At 42.2% G+C, this 23608-nt stretch overlaps 1 protein-coding gene and 4 non-coding genes across 7 annotated transcripts in view; 2 read left to right on the forward strand and 3 right to left on the reverse strand.

Moving 5' to 3' along the window:
* Positions 1-23608, reverse strand: part of LOC141762851 (cilia and flagella-associated protein 47-like) — a 69781-nt gene that overhangs the window by 23508 nt on the left and 22665 nt on the right. For all 3 annotated transcript variants that reach the window (XM_074626946.1, XM_074626948.1, XM_074626947.1), the window contains 19 exons: positions 22770-22907; positions 21495-21576; positions 21151-21246; positions 20620-20812; positions 19112-19209; positions 18457-18573; positions 17224-17358; positions 16704-16816; positions 14567-14717; positions 14267-14355; positions 12944-13030; positions 10817-10881; positions 10563-10699; positions 9909-10014; positions 9155-9381; positions 8920-9061; positions 8594-8721; positions 7992-8057; positions 7596-7739 (listed from right to left, as the gene is read on the reverse strand). In XM_074626946.1, coding sequence (XP_074483047.1) covers positions 7596-7739; positions 7992-8057; positions 8594-8721; positions 8920-9061; positions 9155-9381; positions 9909-10014; positions 10563-10699; positions 10817-10881; positions 12944-13030; positions 14267-14355; positions 14567-14717; positions 16704-16816; positions 17224-17358; positions 18457-18573; positions 19112-19209; positions 20620-20812; positions 21151-21246; positions 21495-21576; positions 22770-22907 — 2314 coding nt within the window. The remainder of the gene's footprint in view (positions 1-7595; positions 7740-7991; positions 8058-8593; positions 8722-8919; positions 9062-9154; positions 9382-9908; positions 10015-10562; positions 10700-10816; positions 10882-12943; positions 13031-14266; positions 14356-14566; positions 14718-16703; positions 16817-17223; positions 17359-18456; positions 18574-19111; positions 19210-20619; positions 20813-21150; positions 21247-21494; positions 21577-22769; positions 22908-23608) is intronic.
* trnag-gcc (transfer RNA glycine (anticodon GCC)) lies at positions 4765-4835 on the forward strand. The gene has a single exon. It is a non-coding gene; the product is annotated as a tRNA-Gly (tRNA).
* Positions 4954-5024, forward strand: trnag-gcc (transfer RNA glycine (anticodon GCC)). The gene has a single exon. It is a non-coding gene; the product is annotated as a tRNA-Gly (tRNA).
* Positions 15670-15751, reverse strand: trnas-uga (transfer RNA serine (anticodon UGA)). Its single transcript has one exon. It is a non-coding gene; the product is annotated as a tRNA-Ser (tRNA).
* trnas-uga (transfer RNA serine (anticodon UGA)) lies at positions 17907-17988 on the reverse strand. Its single transcript has one exon. It is a non-coding gene; the product is annotated as a tRNA-Ser (tRNA).

Raw genomic sequence — 23608 nt, forward strand, 5'->3', positions numbered from 1 at the left:
TTCTTCTGATTATCATTAGATTAGACTAGTCTGGTTATATCAAGTTCTTGACTTACTTAAAGCTATTAACCAATTATATTACAGAGTTTTCTTCCTATGTGTAACATTTAAATTGCAATTACTTAATTACTTCAATTAGAGACTTTACTGTTCACTATAAATTATTAATTTATTAATGAGACATGTAGACATTAGTGAATTAAATGTATTTATTAACCACAACTGTAACAGTAAATATTCAACAGAGCCCATATTGCAAGGTCACACATATATCACACAAAAATGTAAGGTAAAGTAAATATAATATTGTATATAATAAATGTAATAATTATTTACATGAGCAAAACAGTGGAACAGTGGAAACCGGTTACAGTGATCACGGTTACATTGATAAACCACTTATATGGGGCAGTGGTGGCCCTCCCTCATTACCACCACTGAGATGCCCTTGAGCAAGGCCCCCCCAACCGCTCCAGTGGAGTTGCTCAGTGACCAGCAGATCAGACTGTGGTTGTACTGGGCAGCTTCCAGGTGTGAATGTGTAACTGTGTGAATGTGATCAGGGCGTTCCTGAAAAAGAGAGCATTGCCCTCAGTGAACCTCCCCCTGAATAAAATAAAGGTAAAAACAAATAAATAAAATATGGATCAAAAAGCTTGGGACAGAATCATTCCTATGCAAATGCTGTTTAAGCTGTGGAGGAGGACAGCTGGGGACAGCTGATGGCCTGGGTAATGGCTGACCTGGTCAGGCAAGAAGAAAGACATAGCAAATTATTAAGATTGTGTGTTGACTTGATTCTATCTCTTTGACACGCACACAACCAAATCAAGAACATTCAAATACTTACTTTGAGCTCTTGGCGGTTGCAGCGGCGGTTGAATGGGCTCTGCAGACGTCTCAGGAGAAATCGGAAGTGCCTCTGACACTATATAGAATATTAAACATTTCATTATTATTCACAGTAAGATAAATAAAAAACTTGACTATGACATTGTGCACCAGTATCTGATTTACATCAATGAGAACAGTTCCGATGGACACTACATATGGATATTTTTAAGATGCAAATACAGTTAAAATAATACACACCTGGAACAGTGACAGTTGTCTCTGTTGGCAAGGGTCCTGGTGTTTCTGGCATCAGGAACATCAGCTCCTGAGGAAGGGGCACAGGTCTCTTTACCATCGGCAGAGCAGGGGCTGCAAGGAGATAAGGACCACAAAAAGTAATCAATTATTGGTTTATAACGGACATAATCAGAGGGAATATGACAGAAAGGTTTAAATGGATAAAAAGAAATATAATGCATTTACCATCTACTTGTGAACCCGTCAGTTCAGTTGGTGTGGACAGTGTAGCAGATGGTACTACAACAGAAAAAATCTTGTCAGTCATTTATATTTTGACAATATAAAAAAAACTGGTGTTAGTAAAGGCATACATTATCCATCTTTTACTTCACCTGCTTATCTCAGCCTTATATAGTTAAACAGACTGTTTGTTACATTAAAGTATAAAGAATTTCATTCATACACATGCAGTTTAGTTCTGTATGGATAAATATTTAGTAGTCAGTCATTACAATTTAGCCTAAGCAGGGGAAGCAACATGGCACACTGCAAACACATGCATACAAGTGTTAGTAACCACAGCAGTCCTATATGTATATATATATATATATATATATATTCATCATATAAGTCTAAAAACTGGAATAAAGAGTGCTACTTACCCTCGCCATGACTGGAATCAATTCATAGTCACTAGGACAACAAGTTGAACAGCAAAACACAAACATGACCAGAACATGGTCAACATGAGAAGGAACGGTTTATGTCATGCTTCGGTTTGGGATAAGAATTCATGGTCCCAGAGTCTCTGTCGACGACAGGACGTTTTTGTTTGGTTAAGAACCTCTTTCTGTTCCCGAAGCCTGTCGTCTGGCAGTTGATGCTGATGGTGCAGAAACAGCTGTAAAACACAAACAAAAACAATTAAATATAAACTATATAGAATACACAATTAATATTAAACAGGCTGAACTGTAAATTATTTTGAATCTTCAGGCAGTAGAAACAAACCAATATAAGACAACAAATGTTTACTCACAGCTCTGCACGTGTTGCTTAGAAGGACAGATACCCAGCATCGCTCTCTCCAGCTCTTCATCTTCATCCATCACTGTGATGCAAACAGACAAGAATTAGAATGTACTAAAAATATGGCTTTACTGTACTTAGGATAGTATGAATAAAATCACCACTGAAATAATGGAAGACGAAGTTTACTCCCTTTGGTGTACTAAAATACACTGGATACCATGACAGCATATACATTTTTTTGACAAAACAAATGGAAAACAAGACCCACCCATGGCTTCAGCAGGGGCCTGTGAGGCATGTGTCACCAGAGAGGAGCCAGAGGGGGAGGGCAGCTTCTTCTGCAGGTACACTTGTAGTTTGTGCATCTTTGTTCCTGGAGCACAGCTTTTCCTCATAATAAAGGCTGCGTAGCCATCATCCCTGCTGTCCCAAATCTCTCTCCAGGTGCTTTTGGCACGAGAGCCAAAACCAACCAGCTGGTCATCCTCTGATGCTGCTGCTGCTGCTGCTGCTGTCACAACTGGCTTTTGTTTCTCATAATTGAGAAGAGACTGGATTTCTTGAAAGCTGAGGGCATAGCTCACAAATGACAGCAGGCTGTCCTTGCTGTGCCCCCCTGCCATGAACACTCCTGCAGTCTCCTCCTTTTGCTGGTTCTTGATTAGGTAGATGGTATACCCAATGTCATTTTCAAGGAGCCAGCGGAAGGACTTCCCTTTATATTTCCCAAACTGCAGGATGTATTCTCGAGCCACCTCAGTTTTATCTGAAGCATCCCCTCCTCTTAAAATGATCACAGACAGTGCATTTTTCCTGACCAGCTCCTCCTTCACGGGTGCAGACTTGTCCTGTAGAGAGGGGTTGTCTTTAAGGAGTTTGGCTGCATCCGTTGGATCCTGACGGAGATATCCGAGTGGTCCCTTGCGGAATGTGACACTCATTCTCCCAGGGAAAAAAAACGTTTTCTGCATTTTACCTGTAATGAAGAAAAGCATATTGATCTATTAATATGTTATAGACAGGCATTGTTTTCATAACAAATGTTAATAGTGAGGGTCTCAAGGGAGAGCAGGAATTAGGAGGTTCACATCTCAGCTCTAGCCCCTTTACTGTCTACATATTCTCACTGTATTTATCAGGGTTTTGAAGAAAAAACAAATGATATCAAATACCTTTACTTTAATATTACCTTTACTACTTTGTATAGTACCTTGATTAAGTGCCTGCCTTTGTGTATGTCTTAACGATGAGCTCTGGTTGTTGAGGCAGATCATCCCCCCCACCCCCAACCAGTGATTCAGACTCAAGTAACACTGAAGTGTGAAGTGTCTTATCCAGCAACGCCCTGCATTCAATTCACCTTTCCTATCCCAAACAGACATGCATTAGACTATATTTGATATATTCTGCTTTTGACAAGCTCAGACAAACGTGGCCTATTTAGTATTTTGAAAATTGTAATATGGTATAGAAGCATATAATAAGTGTTAAAATTAAGCATGAATAGTACGTTGTACACAACATGACAAAGTATGAAAAACCCTCAGAGACATTGGTTCTCAATTAATAAACAATATTCTGGTGTTCTCTCATTTTAACAGAGGTGGAAGAAGTACTCTGATCTTGTACTTCAGTGATAGTACTGATACCACAGTGTAGAAATACTCTGTTACAAGTAAAAGTCCTGCATTAAAAACCTTAAGTATAAGTACATGCTGTGACAACAGCGTTAAGTGCAAACACGACGACTTTATGATTCATATGAAGCTTGTTCATTTATCATTCTGTCAATGTGTGTATGTAAAGTAACGTTAGTGTGTCCAGAGTAACGTTATATCTAACCTTACTGCTGATGTAAGCTGCTGATACACCGTAGTTAACGCTACATTAGACATTAATGTTCACTAACAACGTGATGCTTTCAACCTAAGGAATGTTAAGTTTCGTTAGCTTGTAATTCATCCCAAAGTACCGCAGCAGCTCGACACAATAAACTGAGGAAACACGGCTAATGACAACTTTATAACACGTCAGACAGCGCCAGGATACATTATAATAACATGTTGGTTCATTGTTAATAATGTTACGTTAGCTTGTAGTTCATCCCAAAGTCGCCAACACGGCCGCCACGGCGACACAATAAACGGGAGAAACACGACTAACGTTAACTTTATAGCGTCCACACAAGCAAGAACACGTCAGACAGCGCCAGGATACATTATAGTAACATGTCGGTAATCGTTATTTATCTAAATATAACTCACCGTTTGGCGTAATGTCCACACAGCGCAGCTCAAGCTCAAGTCGATGCGAAGTGTAGCTCATCCAGACCAACACTGCCAGAGTGGCGAAGGAAACAACAACTCCTCCTCCTCTCCTCGGAAAAAGGGCGCCAAACAAACAATAGCGGCCAAAGATATATTGCATCCGTAGTGGTTCAGCACTACCATAGAGAATGAACGGCAATGTGTTTAGGGCGCTTTAGCTAAAGAATCCCCGGGTGCCGCGCGGGAGGCCCGGGTTCGATTCCCGGCCAATGCAACACACTTTTCCCCCCTCCACATATATTTTAAGCAACACAAGAATGAACAGCACAGTCAGTGCCTGCAGCAGCATGTCTCTTAGTTAGGCCCCGCCCCCTTTTTAACATGCAAAAATGCATTGGTGGTTCAGTGGTAGAATTCTCGCCTGCCACGCGGGAGGCCCGGGTTCGATTCCCGGCCAATGCAACACACTTTTCCCCCCTCCACATACATTTTAAGGAACACAAGAATGAACAGCACAGTCAGTGCCTGCAGCAGCATGTCTCTTAGTTAGGCCCCGCCCCCTTTTTTAGCATGCACAAATGCATTGGTGGTTCAGTGGTAGAATTCTCGCCTGCCACGCGGGAGGCCCGGGTTCGATTCCCGGCCAATGCAACACACTTTTCCCCCCTCCACATACATTTTAAGGTACACAAGAATGTCATGTTTGTATTTTTCATGTATTGCCTCCATTCATCCATCCATTTTCTTCCATTTATCCAGGCCCGGGTCGCGGGGGCAGCAGTCTGAGCAGGGAGTTCCAGATGTCCCTCTCCCCAGCAACGTTTTCCAGCTCTTCCTTGGGCCCGAAGCATTCCCAGGCCAGACCAGATAAATAATCCCTCCAGCATGTTCTGGGTCTACCTCGGGGCCTCTTACCAGTTGGACGTGCCCGGAAAAACTCCAAAGGGAGGCAAACCACCTCAGCTGGCCCCTTTCGACACGAAGGAGCAGCGTCTCTACTCCAAGCTCCGTCCAGATGTCTGAGCTCCTCACCCTATCTCTAAGGCTGAGCTCAGCCACCCTACGGAAGAAGCTCATTTCGGCCGCTTGTATCCGCGATCTCATTCTTTCGGTCACTACCCAAAGCTCATGACCATAGGTGAGCTTGGTAAATCGGTGAGATGGACTGGTAAATCGAGAGCTTCGCCTTCCAGCAGCTCCCTCTTCACCACAAGGGTCCGGTACAGCGCTTGCATAACTACAGACGCCGCACCGAACCGCCTGTCCATCTCCCGCTCCATTTTTCGCTCACTCGTGAACAAGACCCCGAGATACTTAAACTCCTTCGCTTGGGGCAAAGACTCACTCCCCACCCGGAGGGTGCAACCCACCGGTTTCCGGCAGAGCACCATGGCCTCAGATTTGGAGGTACTAACTCTCATCCTGACCGCTTCAAACTCGGCTGCAAACCGCCCCAGTGCGTGCTGCAGGTCACGATTCGATAAAGCAGAGACGCAATTCTGAGGTCCCCGAACCGGACACTCTCCTCCCCTCGGCTGCGCCTTGAGATCCTGTCCATGAAAATCACAAACAGGATCGTGACAAGGAACAACCCTGGCGGAGGCCAACACCCACTGGAAACGTGTTTGAATTTATGCCGAGTATATGGACGCAGCTCTCACTTTGGTTATACAAGGACCGGATGGTTGGGTAACAGCGACCCCGGTACCCCATATTCCCGCAGGACCCCCCACAGGACTCCCCGGGGGACACGGTCGTAAGCCTTCTCCAAGTCCACAAAGCACAAAGACTGGATGGGTAACTCCCACGCCCCCTCCAACAGCCCCGCAAGGGTAAAGAGCTGGTCCACTGTTCCACAGCCAGGACAGAATCCACAATGCTCCTCCTGAATCCGAGGTTCCACAATCGGTCAGAGTCTCCTTTCAAGCACCCGAGAATAAACTTTCCCGGGGAGGCTGAGCAGTTTTCACTGCAATATTTATTCATTTATTTTTTTTATTTCTACATTTATTTATGTATTGACGAGTCATTTTTCATTTTCCGTACCTCCAATTGCTGTTGGGGAAAGATAAATAAGGGAAAATTCTATAATCTATACATCTATAGATACAAGGGGTTTTTAAAATATATATATATCTATTATATATTTATATAATAGATATATATTCAAAATGCAACTTAAAGGGAGATTTGTCAAGTATTTAATGGTAAATGGCAAATGGACTTGCATTTATATAGCACTTTTCTAGTCTTCCGACCACTCAAAGCGCTTTACACTACATGTCAGCATTCACCCATTCGCACACACATTCATACACTGCTGGCTGCCATGCAAGGTGCCAACTTTGCACATCAGGATCTAATCTAAATACTCATTCACACACCGATGGCTATGCCTTCGGGAGCAATTTGGGGTTAAATGTCTTGCTCAAGGACACATCGACATGTGACCGGAGCAGCTGGGGATCGAACCACCGACCTTCCGATTGGTGGACGACCTGCGCTACCCTCTCAGTCACAGACGCCCCAATTAATATGCTTATCAACATGTGAGTGGGCAAATATGCTGCTTTATGCAAATGTATGTATATATGTATTATTGTAAATCAATTAACAACACAAAACAATGACAAATATTGTCCAGAAACCCACAGGTACTAAAATAAAAACGTAACTATCATGTTAACTTTGACAGCCCTAATATACTGTATATAAACTTCTAGTCCTCTAATGATTAAACGAATGAATCACTGAGAAAGAAAAATCATTCTTCTCTCTGTTCCAACGTTCTCCATGTGTGAAAGAAGTTGTGAGGTATTCATTTCTCACTGTACAGGATCAGCTAACATTCTAAATTGCAGAACACTTATCAAAAGACTGTTTTAAAAAAAGGGAAAGCCAGACAGCGTGCTGCTGTCTGAGGCATCGAGATAAGTGTTGCTACTTGAGCTGACTGTTCCCTGAGAGGATGGAACGGAGGAGGCTAATGAGAAGAAAGGCCAAATATGAGGGCTGGGTGGATGAGCATTGGTGGCAGGGGATTTCTAAGTGGGCTTTCTCCTTAGTGTTGCTGCTTGAATTATCCTGAATATCCAAGGCCACCACACGGTAAAGTTGTCATGGTCTATCAGAAAGTCTATATTAAGCAAGGAAGTTAAATAGCAAGACAAAGGAAGACAAGCAAGAAAGCACAAAGAAAGCACAACAAAAACAAGGCATTACCGTGACGATGCATCGTGCAGAAGGGTGAAAGGTGAGGGGGTACCAGGCTCTTATCCCTGCTGGCACATCAAAAACTTCTGGGCCATAGAATCCTTCACCACACACCTCAGCTTGCATTTTCCAGTCTCGGTGGGTCTCATTGTGCTGTGAGAGACACACAGGCCTGATAATTTGACTTGAACGTACCATTATTTAACATTTTGGCCATATATTAAAAGCAATTTTACAACATAACATCATCTGCTTTTAAGCTACATTTCAACCATGCTGTGCATTCAGGATTACCAAGAAAGCACTTTCTCATTATGGAAGCAATAACTATTATGATTCATAATTAATCAAATGCTTTTAGGATAGTCCTTAATAAGCAGCACGCACACAGGCTGCATCCCTCACCAGTGGTATGTCTTGTGTGACTGAGCGGTGAGCAGGCGAACTGAAGTCCAAGTGGACGGATCCCCCCTGTGGTCACAAATGAGAGTTTGAGTAACATAAACCACATAAATCAAAACTCAACGTCATGACTACGTCACGGTGTTAGCTGGAGGCAAAACAAAGGAAAGACTGGAGGCTAACACCAGCAGTGGGCTGAGATATCGCATACATCTGAGATGACAAACTGTGATTTGAGGTTCTACCGAGCTACAATATTGGCAAAGCGTTTCAGAGATGGAGAGTAAATGTTGCTCATAATTTGGCCTTCTGCCAACTGCAGCAACCCTTTCTCTACATCTCTAAAACGCTTCGCCGATATTGTATGACTCTCTTTCTGACTGACTTTACTGAAGCATAGTTAACTATAGGCATCCAAAGATTTATACGCCCTCAATTTCTCTTTACAGTGCTGCTGTTGACCACAAGCCCGCTGGTTGGACTGCTGGCTACTTAGCTAGCGAGCTAATTCCACCATGAGCCGAACAGAGTTGTCACTCATCTAGTGATAGCACTGTGCTTTCCTACGCTGTGACAAGAGTGTGTGGATATCAGCTGGTATGTACCTGTGAAGTAACCAGCGCCTCTAGCACATAGACCCTGGTATCACACCAGGATCTCAGGACCACCTGACATGTAAATCGCCCCATGGAGTCCGCCTGGAACCGTAATGGGATGTCCACACAGCCGCAATCTATTGAGCAAAGGGTAGAGGGGACTCAGGGATGGAGGAGGATTAAAAGAGAAGTTATTAGCACTTGACGTTTACTCAACAAGCCAAAGAAGGTAGCCAAAACTCTCGTGTGCTGCTGTTGAACGCGTTAATGTCTTAAAGAAATTAGTGACGTTATTACCACGTTAACTTTGACTTCAGGTATTTATGTGTGTGTACCTGACGGATTCTCCCATGGTATGCTGGTGTCTTCCTTTATAGGTATTGTAACAGTACTGGGTAAAGCAAAATACTGTGGCAAAGAAACATCCACACTGTATTCTACCGCTTTGCTGTGGGGAACACCTATCAGCAGCTGGGCCTAAAAAGAGAAGGAGAGGGACAGCAGGTAAAATGTGGTCACCATCCAACCATTCACAGCTTCCTACTGCAGTGCGAGTGCACGTGTGCGTACCTGATGTTTGAAGAGCTTGCGTACAGCTGTGGTCGCCCTCACGGTGCTGCTATGCAACGTGTGTGTCAGCGTCCGCCTCCTGTGTTCATCGGCGCTCATGCCTTGCTGACCCCAGAAGGCCAGAGCTTGCTCCCACGCCATATTGACCAGCGGCACACGCAACAGCTCCTCACACACCTGCCCCACATTGCACTGTAGGCGTAGTACTGATACACACACAGCTGAGCCTGTTGGTGGAGGGAAACATGTTGATATTATCTAATTCGCTATTGACTATTCAATACACTACTTCATATTTAGCTGAAAAGAATTATTACTACTGGTGCCTCCTAAATGTGAATATGCTCTTATCACATTGTGCTTATTATATGTGCAAAGCAGCAACAGTGGTTATTTCTTGTTGTCGGTATCTATGGAGACAAGACTCTCTAGCGTCTAGCACAAATGAACATTAATGATACCGGCGGTCCAACTCATGCGCTTCACTCTTGGCGTGAATGCAACATAACAATGTGTCCACTGAGGAATTGTGGACTAAATATGTTGCACAACATTTTTAGGACCAATTTGGGAAGATATTTGCATTTAAATGTTTAATGATTCAATGATAATTCATGTTGGTGTCCTGCGATGGCGAGTGATGTTAATAAAATCAGATAAATGGAAACACAGCTACAGTAAACAACATTTAGTTTCAATCAGATTGATGCCATAAAATACTTTACAGGGAACATGTGGGTGACAGGTTTCCTACCAGAGTTGCTGGGGATGGAGACTATGTTAGCACTGGGCCTGGCAGTGAGAGGGGAAGGAAGAGGCAACTCTGCTGTGGCCTTTACCATGTAGACCATATCTCCCACCTAGACGGACACACAGAGACAGACATGGTTGTGAAGAAATGAGGGTCACTTGCCACACTGGCTGGCAGGGTCTGAAATTAGCACCTGCCACATGCGGGTAAATTGTTGGCAGTGGCGGATAAAATCGCCAGGCTATCTGTGGTACTTTAGCAGCATTTTATACAGTGATGTCAAGTTTAAAAAAATGGTCTTACTACAATAAAATGTTTCCTTTGGGAACTAACATCATCACACATGAAAACAGTTGGGCTCATTGGAACCACAAACGTCTCAGCTTCACAGTGATACCCAATTTATGTAATTCAAGACTGTTTAGGGACCCCAGAATGCAGAAATATTCAAATACACCATTTTAGTTTCATATGATGAAAACAGTAATTTTACCTCTCAGAACCATGGAAGCTGCTGGTCTACCGCTGCCTCGATTGGTTAGTTTGTTTGTGTTATTGTGTGACTTTGGTGTTTAGTTTGGATTCACCAAAGTCACACAATAACACATCTATTTCAGGGAATTGACAGACAACCCAGACACATACACACACACTGACCTGTGGGCAAACTAGCAGCACAGAGCAGTACTTGGTGCTGGGGCAGAAGGGCAGGTAGTGGATGTTCAGAGTGTCTGCTTGGCCTGGCTTCAGACAAACACTCCTCACTTCGCTCAGGAACTCACTGGATTCACCATCTGGGCACACACACACAAACTTTAATAGACCACAACCTAGCAGACGTGAATACAGGTAGTATACTCAGCAAAAACAGTAATTAAGGCCGCACGGAGGATGTGTGTGTTCATACTTACCGATATCTGAGCACTTCCCTTCCATCTCCTCCCCACAGCTCTTGTCTGAACTCATCTTCTTTATACTGAAAGAGAAGGGAGAGAAAAAATAATAATTTATAATATATGGATATCAGACAACACAACCCGATTCAGCTGCCTCAAAGATGACCTCAGTCCCACTTCTAATCCTCACAGTCAACTCCTGACTAGGAGGAGGAAGTGGAGTGTTTGGCTTTGAAGACGTCTCAGGTGGTGAGCGATGCATACTAACCTGCTATTCTTAATGACATCCCAGCACTCTCCTGAGGAACAGCCTCATACTTTATCTCGCTTTACCTTTACCTATCTTCTGAAGCAGTGACTAGCAGGAGGAACACCCTGTCTTTCTCATTGAGCTTCTCTAAAACAACTCTATACAGATGATTTTATGTGTAATTCAGCTTTTATGAGTAGCTAGCTTGGAAGGTCTGCTTAAGACAGAGCCTGGTACTGTGTTTGCATTCATAATAGTTAACTTATGTGCTATCAGTGGTATTTTTCCCAGTGGTAGGTTAGACTACATTTTGTGTGTTCTCTTATCTTTGGACGATATTAAAGAGGACCTATTATGGTTATTTTCAGGTGCATACCTGTATTTTGGGTTTCTTCTGGAACATGTTTACATGCTTTAATGTTAAAAAAAAGTCGTATTTTTCTCAAAGCACCTCTTTCACCCTCTGTCTGAAACGCTCGGTTTGAGTCCCTGCCTAACCCCCCCCAAAAAAGGCCCAGTCTGCTATGACTTGTCAACCGAACCAAACTCTTTGGACTTCGCTCCAGCTCCGCTCTAACTAGCTTTGTTTGAGTGTGTGCCAAACTAGCCGCTAGGGAGGTATTATGCAAATGTGTTACTTGGTGACATCACCACGTTACAGAGGAAAAGCGGGACTTCAAGCAAGACTTTTCTTCTTAAGTTATTTTTTTGGGGGCATTTTCCATTTTTATTGAGAGGACAGTGGATAGTCTTGGAAAGGGGGGAGAGAGAGAGTGGATGCAGAAAGGGCCACAGGCCGGATTCGAACCGCCGCAGTCAGGACCAAGCCTTGTTACATGGGCGCCTGCTCTACCAACTGACCCAGGCGCCCCGCAAGACTTTTCTTATATATGGCATTTAATTAGTATCAAAACTCTCGCGCGCACAGAACAGTATCCGCAAGCGGAAAAGCATCATCGCAAGCGAGCATTTCTGCTCCGCGTGCACAATTGCAGTCTCGTGAGCGCGAGGCTGTGATGAGCGCTGGCTCGACCCTCTCTACGCACTCGCAACTGCTCAACTCGCTCGCTCATCAAGTTGACTTGAGACTTTGGAGGCGGGGATGGAATAGACAGTGGCTGATGTGTCCGCTCCTTTGATTGGTCACTTTCAACACCTACAGCCTCTGACGGCGAAGGCAGAACATGAATAATTCATGAACATGTGACACCGTTGTCCAATGATAGATCACAGAACACGTGACCATCCACTCCTCCAAATATCACAAACAGAAATCCTCCCTCGCAATGAAGCTTTTCCGCTCGCAGATACTGTTCTGTGCGCGCGCAGGTTTCGATAATAATTAAACGCCATACATATATCTCTATAATAATAACTAATAACTCTAAAATAACAAAACGTAAATCACTTGACTAGAATCTACTAAATCAACTCAATGTCTAAAAGCGCAATGTAAAGATAATTAATTAGTTAATTTAATAAGCCTATAAATGTAAGGTACACAACCTCTCAGCTGAGCGCGCGCGCACACACACACACACACAAAGGTTCGGGTGAGTTTACTAGAAAATATTGCAGGTTCGGGCGGGCAGGGCAAAAGGTGACAAAGCAGCGTTCCAAGTAGGCCTAAGTTATCAATAACTTACAGAAGCATCATGTTCAATAACCTTCTCTTCCCCCTCTCTCTCTCAAACACACACCAGCCGTGGTGGCGGCACGTGATTTTAACACATTCCGTGACACCACCACGTAATGCGCTGTCAAAAGGTCATGAGGAGGCGGCACTCGAGTCCGCTTGTCTGTCCCTGTCTCAGACCTCAGTCCTGACATTTAATTTGTTAGGAGTGTGTGTGTTTGTGTGTGTGTGTGTGTGAGAACAGTGCATGTGTTACTTGGTTTTGGAGGAGGCCTGTTGAACGAGGCTGTCTCTTTTCTTTTCAGGCTCCAGTGGGTCGAACGGAGACTCCACCAGCACAACCCTAAACACACAATGACATGCACACACACAACAGAGTGGTTTGAAGTCAGCAAAACACAAAAAAACAGTGCAAACTAAATTCCATTCACCTCCATTGTACTGAATATATATCAGTTACAGACAGACAGTTATATCTAAAACCTGGGCAAATAAAACCAAAGCTATCTGTTTTTTTTCTTTTTTGGTTATTTGGGTGCACAGACCCTTTAAAACTTCCACCTTTATGTCAAGAGGGGATTCTCAACAGTCACAACTTGCGAACATGCATGTGAATGTGGACACAGACGCTAGAGGTGGGGGAGAAAATCGATACAGCATAATATCGCAATATTTTGCGTGGCAATATTGTATCGATACACAGACATCAAGTATCGATTTATTATATAAACCATGAACCTCCTAACAATCGCCCGCTATTCTGTCTTTCAGAGGTTGTAGCGGGCTCAGTCTTAAAGCTAGAGTGAAGATACTGGTATCATATGGAACTAGAAAACCAAAAGAAGCGATTGGTACCAACCATGTCATGTAAAATTTTGTCGAATTGGTAATTATGGTTTAAAAACCCTGAGACCCGTGATCCCGACCGACATTACTGTCTTTAAGACAGGCTGTAGCTGGCTCAGTCTGAAGATACCGGTATCATATGAAACTAGATAGATTGATGTACTTTTATTGATCCCAAATTGGGAAGTGCTTGTGTCACAGCAGCATGTTGTCCAGGCAATGTACAGGAATAGTAAATATACATATCAACACTAGAGATAAACATCTATAGTATACACAATATTAAGAATATATTAGAATACACTATAAATATACCAGACTACTACAATATAAACATAGTACAACAAGTGCGCAAGTTACAATTTTTGTTTTAAAATAAAAATGAAATGAGGTAATAAACCGAAAACAAAATTGAAGGAATCCATTGGTACCAACCATGTCATACTAGCTTGTCAGGAAGAAAGCTAAATAACGCTCCAAATTTACACTAAATACTGGCAAGGAAAAACTGCCATTTTCCAAGGGGTCCTGTGACCTCTGACCTCAAGATATGTGAATGAAAACTCTGAGATGAACAGAGTGAAAACTGTGTCTTATTAGATAAAACAGATGTTGACAATCTGCATAATTTGCAGTTGAAAAAAGATAATATATCACAATATATCTTATCGCAATACTCAATAAGATCGTATCGTGGGCCCTCTGGTGATTCCCACCCCTAACAGACACCTACCTGAACTTAGCGTCTTTGTTGAAAGGGTTAGTTATGGGCACTTGGATCACTTTCAGCTGGTAGCATGGAGACTTGCACTTGACAGTGTTCTAAGGAGAGACAGTAGGGAGGAGACAGTCTGTCATCTGGCTATCATTAGAAAGTAGGCTTCAGAAACACACTCCAAACTACCGGTATGTGTGATGTGTGCTCAGCGATTCAGTCAGAAAGAAAGATGATTAGTAAGCTATGAACAAATCAGTAAGTGAGGCTTGAAGCCGAACTATGTCAGTAGTGCAGTAAATGTAGCTCTCTGCTCACTGTGGGTGTGATGTGACTGATTTCGGTCTTCAGATTGAAGGAGAGAGTGGTGCCGCATGGGCCAAAAGGAGAGCTGGAGACGAGCAGGAGGACTGCCTCCATGGGCTGCATGACGGAGCAGCTGAAGTGGACGGTCAGTTCAGTGCTCGCCCTGTGAACATCAACACACAAATTAATCCATTTTCTGATCTACGGGGACCAGAAAGCCCTCCACAGTGCTTTTACAACTCAATCATTTTATCCCACAACCTCCCATTTTCAGGTTATGACAGTAATGAATCAGCAGAATTTTAATATGTTCCTGCATAATTGCAATATCCTTAAAGACAGTATTTCTGATAGTGACGCTAAGGATTCAATTTGGGACTTTTTTTATGGAGAAGCCGTACTTGAGAGAAAGACTGGTACATTTTAATGAGCTACAGTCTCAAGGAAAAAACGATTTTACTCAACTTGGACATGTTAAGGAGGGTTTTTCCTATAGCCTATATATATATATATTTTTTTTTTAATTATATTTATTATATTATTTATTATAATACAAATTTCTATTGGTCACCCAAAGTAAGCTGATTTCAATCCCATTCCAGTTATGTGCATGACGAAATACTAGACTGCTTGCTCAGGTATAAAAGTAAGATGTGAGATGTTTCTTTGACCTTCCCTTCTGTAAGGGTTGGCAGGTTTGGTTCCATTAATACCATAAAAAGAGGCAGCAGTTAGTAAAATATGGCAGAAAAGGATGATTGAATGAAGGTCAATCTTCGAGACAAATTGCAAGAGATCTAAACGTCTCTTTAAAGACCATGAAATGATTTGAAGACAATGGCACTCATGGGGACTAAGTTAAAGAACTCATGTTTAATTTTAAGGTGTTTTAACCCTTTGATTCTTAGGCTTTCTGCTCAGTTCATTCCCTTATTTACAGGCTTTTAGTAGTGTCACTACATCTCTTAGTATGCCATATACATCGGATTTTCAGAATAAGTTGGGCTGTGAATGGTACTAAAAGTGCCCAGGTGGTAAATTGGCACTTCTCCAGCTACCAGTCCACAGTCCGTTCTTGGTTCGTGCAGAATTAGGATGGAACTAAAGTTAGGCATCGCTGTGAGCAGGGTTCGAACCTGCGCGGGGAAACCCCATTGGATTTCAAGTCCAACGCCTTAACCACTCGGCCATCACAGCTGCAATTAATACAGCTGGGACGTTACAATTATTTCGTGATTCGATACTATCACGATCCTTCAGTGCCAACTCGATATGTATTGCGAGTTAGTAATTATTTATAAATTTTTTCAGCAACCCAAAAATCAAAGAATAAAGACATTTCCCTCACTAATTAGTGGTATTTCCTTTTTAATTAATAAGGGACATGTAATGTTTTATACTTCTAGTGAATATAATCCAATCAATCTTATTTCCATAGATGTATTTTGTATATACAGTTCCCTTTGTTAACACCTTATTTCGAAAACCGGACGAAGTCCCACGTGTCTACTTCCTCTAACTTCTCCAAGGTGGTCTCTAGCTCTCCCGTCAGCTCCGTTCTCTTTATCCATCCATGGTCAGCTCCATCGGGGCCGTTTCAATGTATTTAACATAAATGTCAGTATATGGGTGCTCTACAGTTGTAGCGTCGGCCCGTTTGACCACGGAGATGAGAGTGACGGCCGGCTCGAAGTTAAGATAACGTTTACTTTCCGTGACAGAGTTAGCATGCAGATTTAGCCGTGATGTCTAGCTCTGCTTTTCCTGTCAATGTGTGAAACCCAAAGTGTTTCCATCCTTTACTGGATGTGTAGTGTTTACCACGATGGATTTAACATGGGAGGGTGCAGGCCGTATCCACGCTGACCCTCAGACTACAACAATAAAAACGGTAACTTCCTTTTACCTCCACATAGACTCAAATGAAGCAAATATATTGATTCTGGCATTAAAAAAATTATTTCAGAATCCTAAAAAAAAATACATAGGTGAATCAATTTTTTCCCCCACCCCTAGTGATTAACATGTATTTACAGAATCCTCTGTGATATAAAATATTGCACAAACAAAACCCAGTTTCTTGCAAGTTTTGTACAAATTTGTACTGTTAAAAGTGTAGTGATTTAAATTTTCTAGGTAAAAGACATACTTTGGAGGAATGGTGACAGTAGGTCCATCGGGGAGGGAGAAGTGATGGGCGTCCTCCCCTAAAAGGAAGACCTGGTATTTGATCGGCTTAGAGGATGGGCTTTTCAGACGCACCTGTAGCAAAAAGGAACACAGAAATAGACGAGTTTCTGTACATACAGACAAATACTGCTGCCAGGAAACAATACAACAATGAAATCCATCTTCCTTAGCAGAGGCAAACTGACATCGTTTTTTGTTAGGCTTGTAATGTGGCTTAACCTGACAATGTGGATCATTACCCAGATGCATATTTGTCTGTGTTTGTAATCCTGTTAGTGTGTGTGTGTGGGTGTAATCCTATTAATGTATGTGTGTGTCTATAATCCTGTTAATGTGTGTCTGTGTGTGTCATTATCTGTCCGGGAGCTTATTATCCGAGCCCTTCTCAGTCTCACACTGCTCATTTATTTGATTTACAAGTTTTTATTAAGGTGTCTTCTAAGATCAAATTTGTTGCTGTGTGTGTGTGTGTGTGTTACCTGCTTGCTGAAGGTGCTGTGCAGGCCTCCCGATAGAGTGATGGTGTGCAGTGGCCGGTACTGAGGCAGCCTCTCGTACAGGTGAACACACAGAATCAACATCTGCACTGGATTGGGGTCTGACAAGTCTGTGGGCTGAACACACAACATACACTCAGACACAGGGACACACAGGGACACACAGGGACACACACGGACAAAGGAAGCGCTGCCTAATCTCTGACATCATCATCATGATTTATTGGACATCTCCAGTTATGCTGAGTAGGTCATTAATTAAGGTAATTCATGCAGTAATTAGCTAATATTTCTCTGTCAAGTCATTGCTTGCACGCTCCACTCATTATAAGCTGTATTAAAGGTACAGTATGTAGGATTTGGCGACATCTAGTGGTGTGGTTGCAGATTGCATCCAATTGATTGACATTAGATTCACCATCTTTTCTGAATCTGTCCAAGCATCTCCTGTTATCCGGCAAACACATATACCCCCACAGAGCACGTGTTATTTTACTGTGTGTCTCTGTAACGTGAAATGGAATTTTTGTATCGTGACAGCACTCTAGCTACCAGACCACAATCCGTGCTTGATCCGTGCGGGGATGAAGCGGTGACCCCTCCGGTTCCCAAGCCACTGCTGAGTGACTGAAGACTGAATTACTGCTGCCCATAAAGTCATAAAACGCTGTGAGCAGGGTTCGAACCTGCGCGGGGAAACCCCATTGGATTTCAAGTCCAACGCCTTAACCACTCGGCCATCACAGCTGCAATTGCTGTGGCTGGGACGATACACCTGTGGAACCACAGTTTCACAAGCGTGTCAGAGAACTACGGTGGCCTTCAGTAACTCGACTAACGAGGTGCTCCTGTGCCAGGTTATGACAAGGTAGAAGAATGCATGCAATAAAATAAACGATGTTTTGTTGTAGTCGGCTCAGTTTTAAAGCTAAAGTGAAGAAACTAGAAAACCTAAGGAATCTATCGATACCAACCATGTCATACTAGCTTGTAACGAAAGAGGCTAAATAACGCTCCAACCGTACGCTAAATTTTGTCGAGGAAAAACTGGCATGGCCATTTTCAAAGGGGTCTTTGTAGAAAACACTATGTTTCAGTCTGGCTGATTGATTGTAACACTAGTTAAGCCTGAGATGGAGCTAAACCTAAAAACTAGCTGGTTTAAGCTGGTGGTCTTGCTGTCAGAAACACTCTCTGGTCCCATCTGGTATTTACCTGCACATCTAGGTTGAGACACAGTGCGGTTAAGGCCTGGGCCACTATGATGTTGTTGTGAAGGATCTGTTCCAGGCTGCTAGTGGTGGTGTACATCCTCCGGAAGTGGCTGCAGATCTAGTTAGCAACACAATTGGACAGGGAATTGAAAACTATGACATGGTTTATCTGTAACTCCACATGTTTCATTTCATTCATCTCTATTTTCACTGCCACTTGGTGGTCTGTTACCCATTGCTCAGTAGCAATACGTGCTCTGTAAAATCTGATTTTTAAGTCACATTTTTGCATGAAAAAGGTCAAATTTTGAGAGACGCTTTTGGAATTTAGGCAAATTTTCTCAGTCAAACTCTTGCAGGTAAAACACCACCACTCACTCTCTCTCTCTCTCTCTCTTTGTCTTTCTCTTTCTCTCTCCCTCTCACACACACACACACACACACACACACACACACACACACACACACAGACACACAGACACAGACACAGAGAAAATGGTGCTTTGCATGATAAGAGGCTCCCTTATCTTATCTCAGGACTAATTACATCCCCATCACATCAATCCCAGTGCCACTTAAAGACATTAACCAGCATCCCTCATTGACTCACACATGCTGAAGAAAGTCTACACAAAATGATGCACACACACACTGACCAGGAAAGGGCAGTAGGCAGCAAGCAGAGCAGCTATCACCAGTCCATCTGTCAAGTCCAGGTCAAAATTCACTATCCAGCGTACTGGTGGGACGCCACCTGAGAAACATTACCGTGAAGAAATGACCTATTAATCAGGAATACATATCAAGGCATCGAAGGGTACTGACAAACACTGCCTTTAGCCTTACAGCAGGATATTACAGGTTTTACAATTGGTAACACATATTTCTCTCTTCATACAGTCAGCACAACAGAAGTTAATGTGAACTAAACTGTTGATCACAACAACAACAAAATATTCTGCTTCAATCCATATTTGTTGGCGTTTAGCCCTTCAAACACAACCTTTTCACTGCAGCAATCTAACAACACTACAAATTACATTTATATAACCACAATAACAAAAAAATTAGGGATGCACCGATACCACTTTTTCAGACCGAGTACAAGTACTTACATTTGGGTACTCGCCAATACCGAGTACCGATACGAGTACTCCTCTGTGCCAAAAGACCCTCATTAACAGCCAGCTGGAGGGTGTGAGCGACACACGGCAGAATGGAGAGTCCTGCATAGGAGGCGGTGCGCCGCAACCAGCTCTAGGTCGGCTTGGAAAGGCTCGGGGCGAAGTGCTTCCCGGGGCCGTGGCCAAAGTGTCACCGCAGCAGCGTTGTGCCCCCAGAGCGGGGCTCGGCCCACGTAAAAGGTACAAGGGGTCTGCGGTGATGTCTGCAACCCACCCGACCCCGTGGCGCAATGAAAGTGAGGGCCGGCGCGTGCCGGCTGAGGTGGGATCCCAGCCCCGCGGTGCACCACCAGCCTGTCTCGCCTGCACCATCGGGGAAGTGGAGCGTGAGCGCGTGCGATAGGACCCAAAAGATGGTGATGAGAGGTTAACGTCACGCTGCCGTAAAGTGGTATCGGGGCCGTTGTATCGTTGCGAGTACGAGTACATGAGCACAGTATCGGACCTGATACCTGATACTGGTATCGGTATTGGTGCATCCTTAAAAAAAAAAAATTTTTTAGGGTGATGACTTCATAAAATATGTGAGACATTCGAAGCTTCATTCGAAAACCTCAATAGAATTTAAAATAAAAAATACATTTGGTACAGCCCAAGTATATTTACACTCCATTTTGCATGTTTATTGCATACTTTTGTCAAAGCTAAATATTTGTCATTGTTTTGAGTTGTTAACTGATTTCCAGTAATAAATATATAGATACATTTACAATAAAGCAGCATATTTGTCCACTCCCATGTTGATAAGAGTATTAAATACTTGACAAATCTCCCTTTAAGGTACATTTTGAACAGATAATATGTTTTTATTATTAATTATCTATTCTAATTATTATTAATCCATTGCACACTAGCCTTTTTAGCAAAGCATCCAGAGTATGCCACCTTGCATTAGTATATGAGCATGGGACAAATAAAACCTATGGAGTTTGAATCTTATAAAAAGTTGTACATGTGTTTGTGCATGTTGTGTGTCCTACCTGCTCCCCACACAGTCCTCCTCATGCTCCTGTAGTGCACGTTGAGCCACGAGAGCAGCTGGAGCTCGAAGGATGAATAGACGTTACTGGCCAGCGGCTGTGAGCCGACAGGGAGGATTCCATCATCGTCGTCGTCACGGTTCACAGTCGTGTTGGTCAAACCGCTCTCGGACACGCGACACAACACCAGCACCTGAGCATATATACGCAGAGGAATGTTCAATACTGGTATTTAACAGGATGAGACGGACTCTACTTTACATTCACACAGGTACACACTGACAAGCTGTTCCCAAGTACAGAAATGTTCTCAGGCTTCCATTGATCAGCTGTTATGAGTTAAAAATAAATCAAACCTTTGAGTTAACCTTTCTTTGACCGTCAATAATCAATCAATCAATCAATAATTTCTGACAACCACTGCATGGAAGAAAGAGACAGACATTAATAGAGAGAAAGCTTAAGTATAAAAAGTACAGGGGTTTATCAGAGGGGAAAGTGCAGCTCCATTTGCCAGAAAGAGTTCTTCACCTTGTATATTTGCAGCAGCACGTCGGTCCAGGATCGTTTGCTCAGAGACTCGTAGTCAACACTGCTGTAGTCCAGACCACATTCTTCCTCATATGACTGAGAGAAATACACATATTATATCTATATATAAGGCACAAGAAGCTCTAAATACGTTGTGTGTGAGTAAAGACAGAGACCATGAGTGAGACCGGGATGGGTTTTTCATTGTTAGCAAAGAAGAAGCATCACTCGAGCTATTGTTTTCCGTCTCCCAATGCTCGACAAATAGATTTATAGGACATACAATTTTATTTACATGGTGTAGGTCTAGGACGGTATTGTTGTGTGTGAATGTGTATCTGTACCTGCAGGGAGCACCAGTGTTTGAACTCCTGCTTGTCCAGCAAGTACTCTGGTGTGATGTGACAAAGGCAGGCTCCCTGCACCCTGAACACAGAATTACAACGATCAGAAACAATTTCAGAAATGGAAAATGTGACATTGCTGACTTCATCTATCTGTAATTGTGACATTGTGACATACAGAAGCGGTCCGTTATGGATGACACAACCTGCTAAAATAAAAAATTAATTAATAAATAAATGACTCGATAGATAAATAATGTCATTAAATGTAGCAAAATGATATGGAAAATAAATGTAGCCACTAATTAATTGATGAAATGTGACAAATTGATATTTCAGTTTTAATTTACTTCTTTATTTATTTATCTTTGTATTAATTTCCTTATTTATTTACTCTTCTGTTTAAGTTTTCCATTTATTTATTTATTTATTTTTAATTCATTTTTAAATACATGTATTCATTTATTTATTTCTGAACGATTTTCCCTTTGCATTTCATCCCTTATTTATTTTCCCAAACTTATTTTTTTCTGTATTCTTTTCTTTATACATTTCTGCCTCATTATGCAAATGAGGGGTCTGTCACTCAACATGTGTCATGGGGTCAGAATGCACAGATCGACTATATGCTAGCCAGCTAGCTGCACTCCAGTCTTCATCCCTGCAGACCGGACCCACCGCCAGTCTTATCCCCGAGGTTTAGCTCGTTCAGAGTGGGAACCTCCAGACCGATGCCGCCAGAAACGCGGACATATTTATTTATTTATAGAGTCATTTATTTATTTATTTTTCATTTTGGCAGGTTTGGTCTTCCATAGTCCGTTACATAAATGTTTCTAACGGCTTTATTCAGAAATGACAGGAAATTAAAGGAAAGAGCCACAATGCTCACACGATATTTCACCTCAATGGCCCGTCTATCCAAATTTGCAAAATGCAAGCTGCAATTAGCAACATGACTCATTTCACTTATCAAAACTAAAGCCATAAAGACATCGTTTTTTTTTTTTGTGGCATGCATTTAATTTATGTCAAGTTTTACCTTTTCTACTGACGGCATTCAAATCATACTTGTGCGATGTTGTTACAGAATATTGCTACTAGGTCTGACCTTGTGAGATTGCTGTTGTGACCTCTACATAAAAAAGAATCAATCACTTATTCAAACACAAGACCAACATGTCAAATTTCTATCACATGTAGGTAACAAAATGCATGTCTGAAAGGAGCTTTAGTCAGCAGCATTGTAGCATGGTATCTGGGAGTAAGACCTACCTGAGAAAAGTAAGCATAGCCTCATGCTGTTGTAGCAGCTGATTGGTGCGCTGGTCTATATCAGTTGTAAACACCTGACAGTGAGGAATACCAGGAATCTGTTTGCCAGTCAGGTGATGCAGCATGTCCACTACAGACCTGGACACAACAATACAATAGTTATGTTCCTTGCATCTAGAGACGGATCAATGCCCAATGATATCAAATTAAATCCCACCAGAACTTCAATTCCAGCATCATCTACTATTTTCCTTGACCCATTTTAACGCTCTATCAGACTTATTTTATGAGACCGACAATTTGCACATAAGAGCCTTTTTATCCTTCATAGATTTAGTTGTTTTTATCCTTCAGTTTTAGTCTAGTTTTAGTTGCTTTTATCCTTCATAGTTTTAGTTGTTTTTATCCTTCATAGTTTTAGTCTAGTTTTAGTTGTTTTTATCCTTCATAGTTTTAGTTGTTTTTATCCTTCATAGTTTTAGTCTAGCTTTAGTTGTTTTTATCCTTCATAGTTTTAGTCGTTTTTAGCCTTTATAGTTTTAGTTGTTTTTATCCTTCATAGTTTTAGTCTAGTTTTAGTTGTTTTTATCCTTCATAGTTTTAGTTGTTTTTATCCTTCATAGTTTTAGTCTAGCTTTAGTTGTTTTTATCCTTCATAGTTTTAGTCGTTTTTAGCCTTTATAGTTTTAGTCTAGCTTTAGTCGTTTTTATCCTTCATAGTTTTAGTTGTTTTTATCCTTCATAGTTTTAGTCTAGCTTTAGTTGTTTTTATCCTTCATAGTTTTAGTTGTTTTTATCCTTCATAGTTTTAGTCTAGCTTTAGTTGTTTTTATCCTTCA

The sequence above is a fragment of the Sebastes fasciatus genome, chromosome 24 (genome assembly GCF_043250625.1).
Source record: "Sebastes fasciatus isolate fSebFas1 chromosome 24, fSebFas1.pri, whole genome shotgun sequence".
NCBI classification, from domain to species: Eukaryota; Metazoa; Chordata; class Actinopteri; order Perciformes; family Sebastidae; genus Sebastes; species Sebastes fasciatus.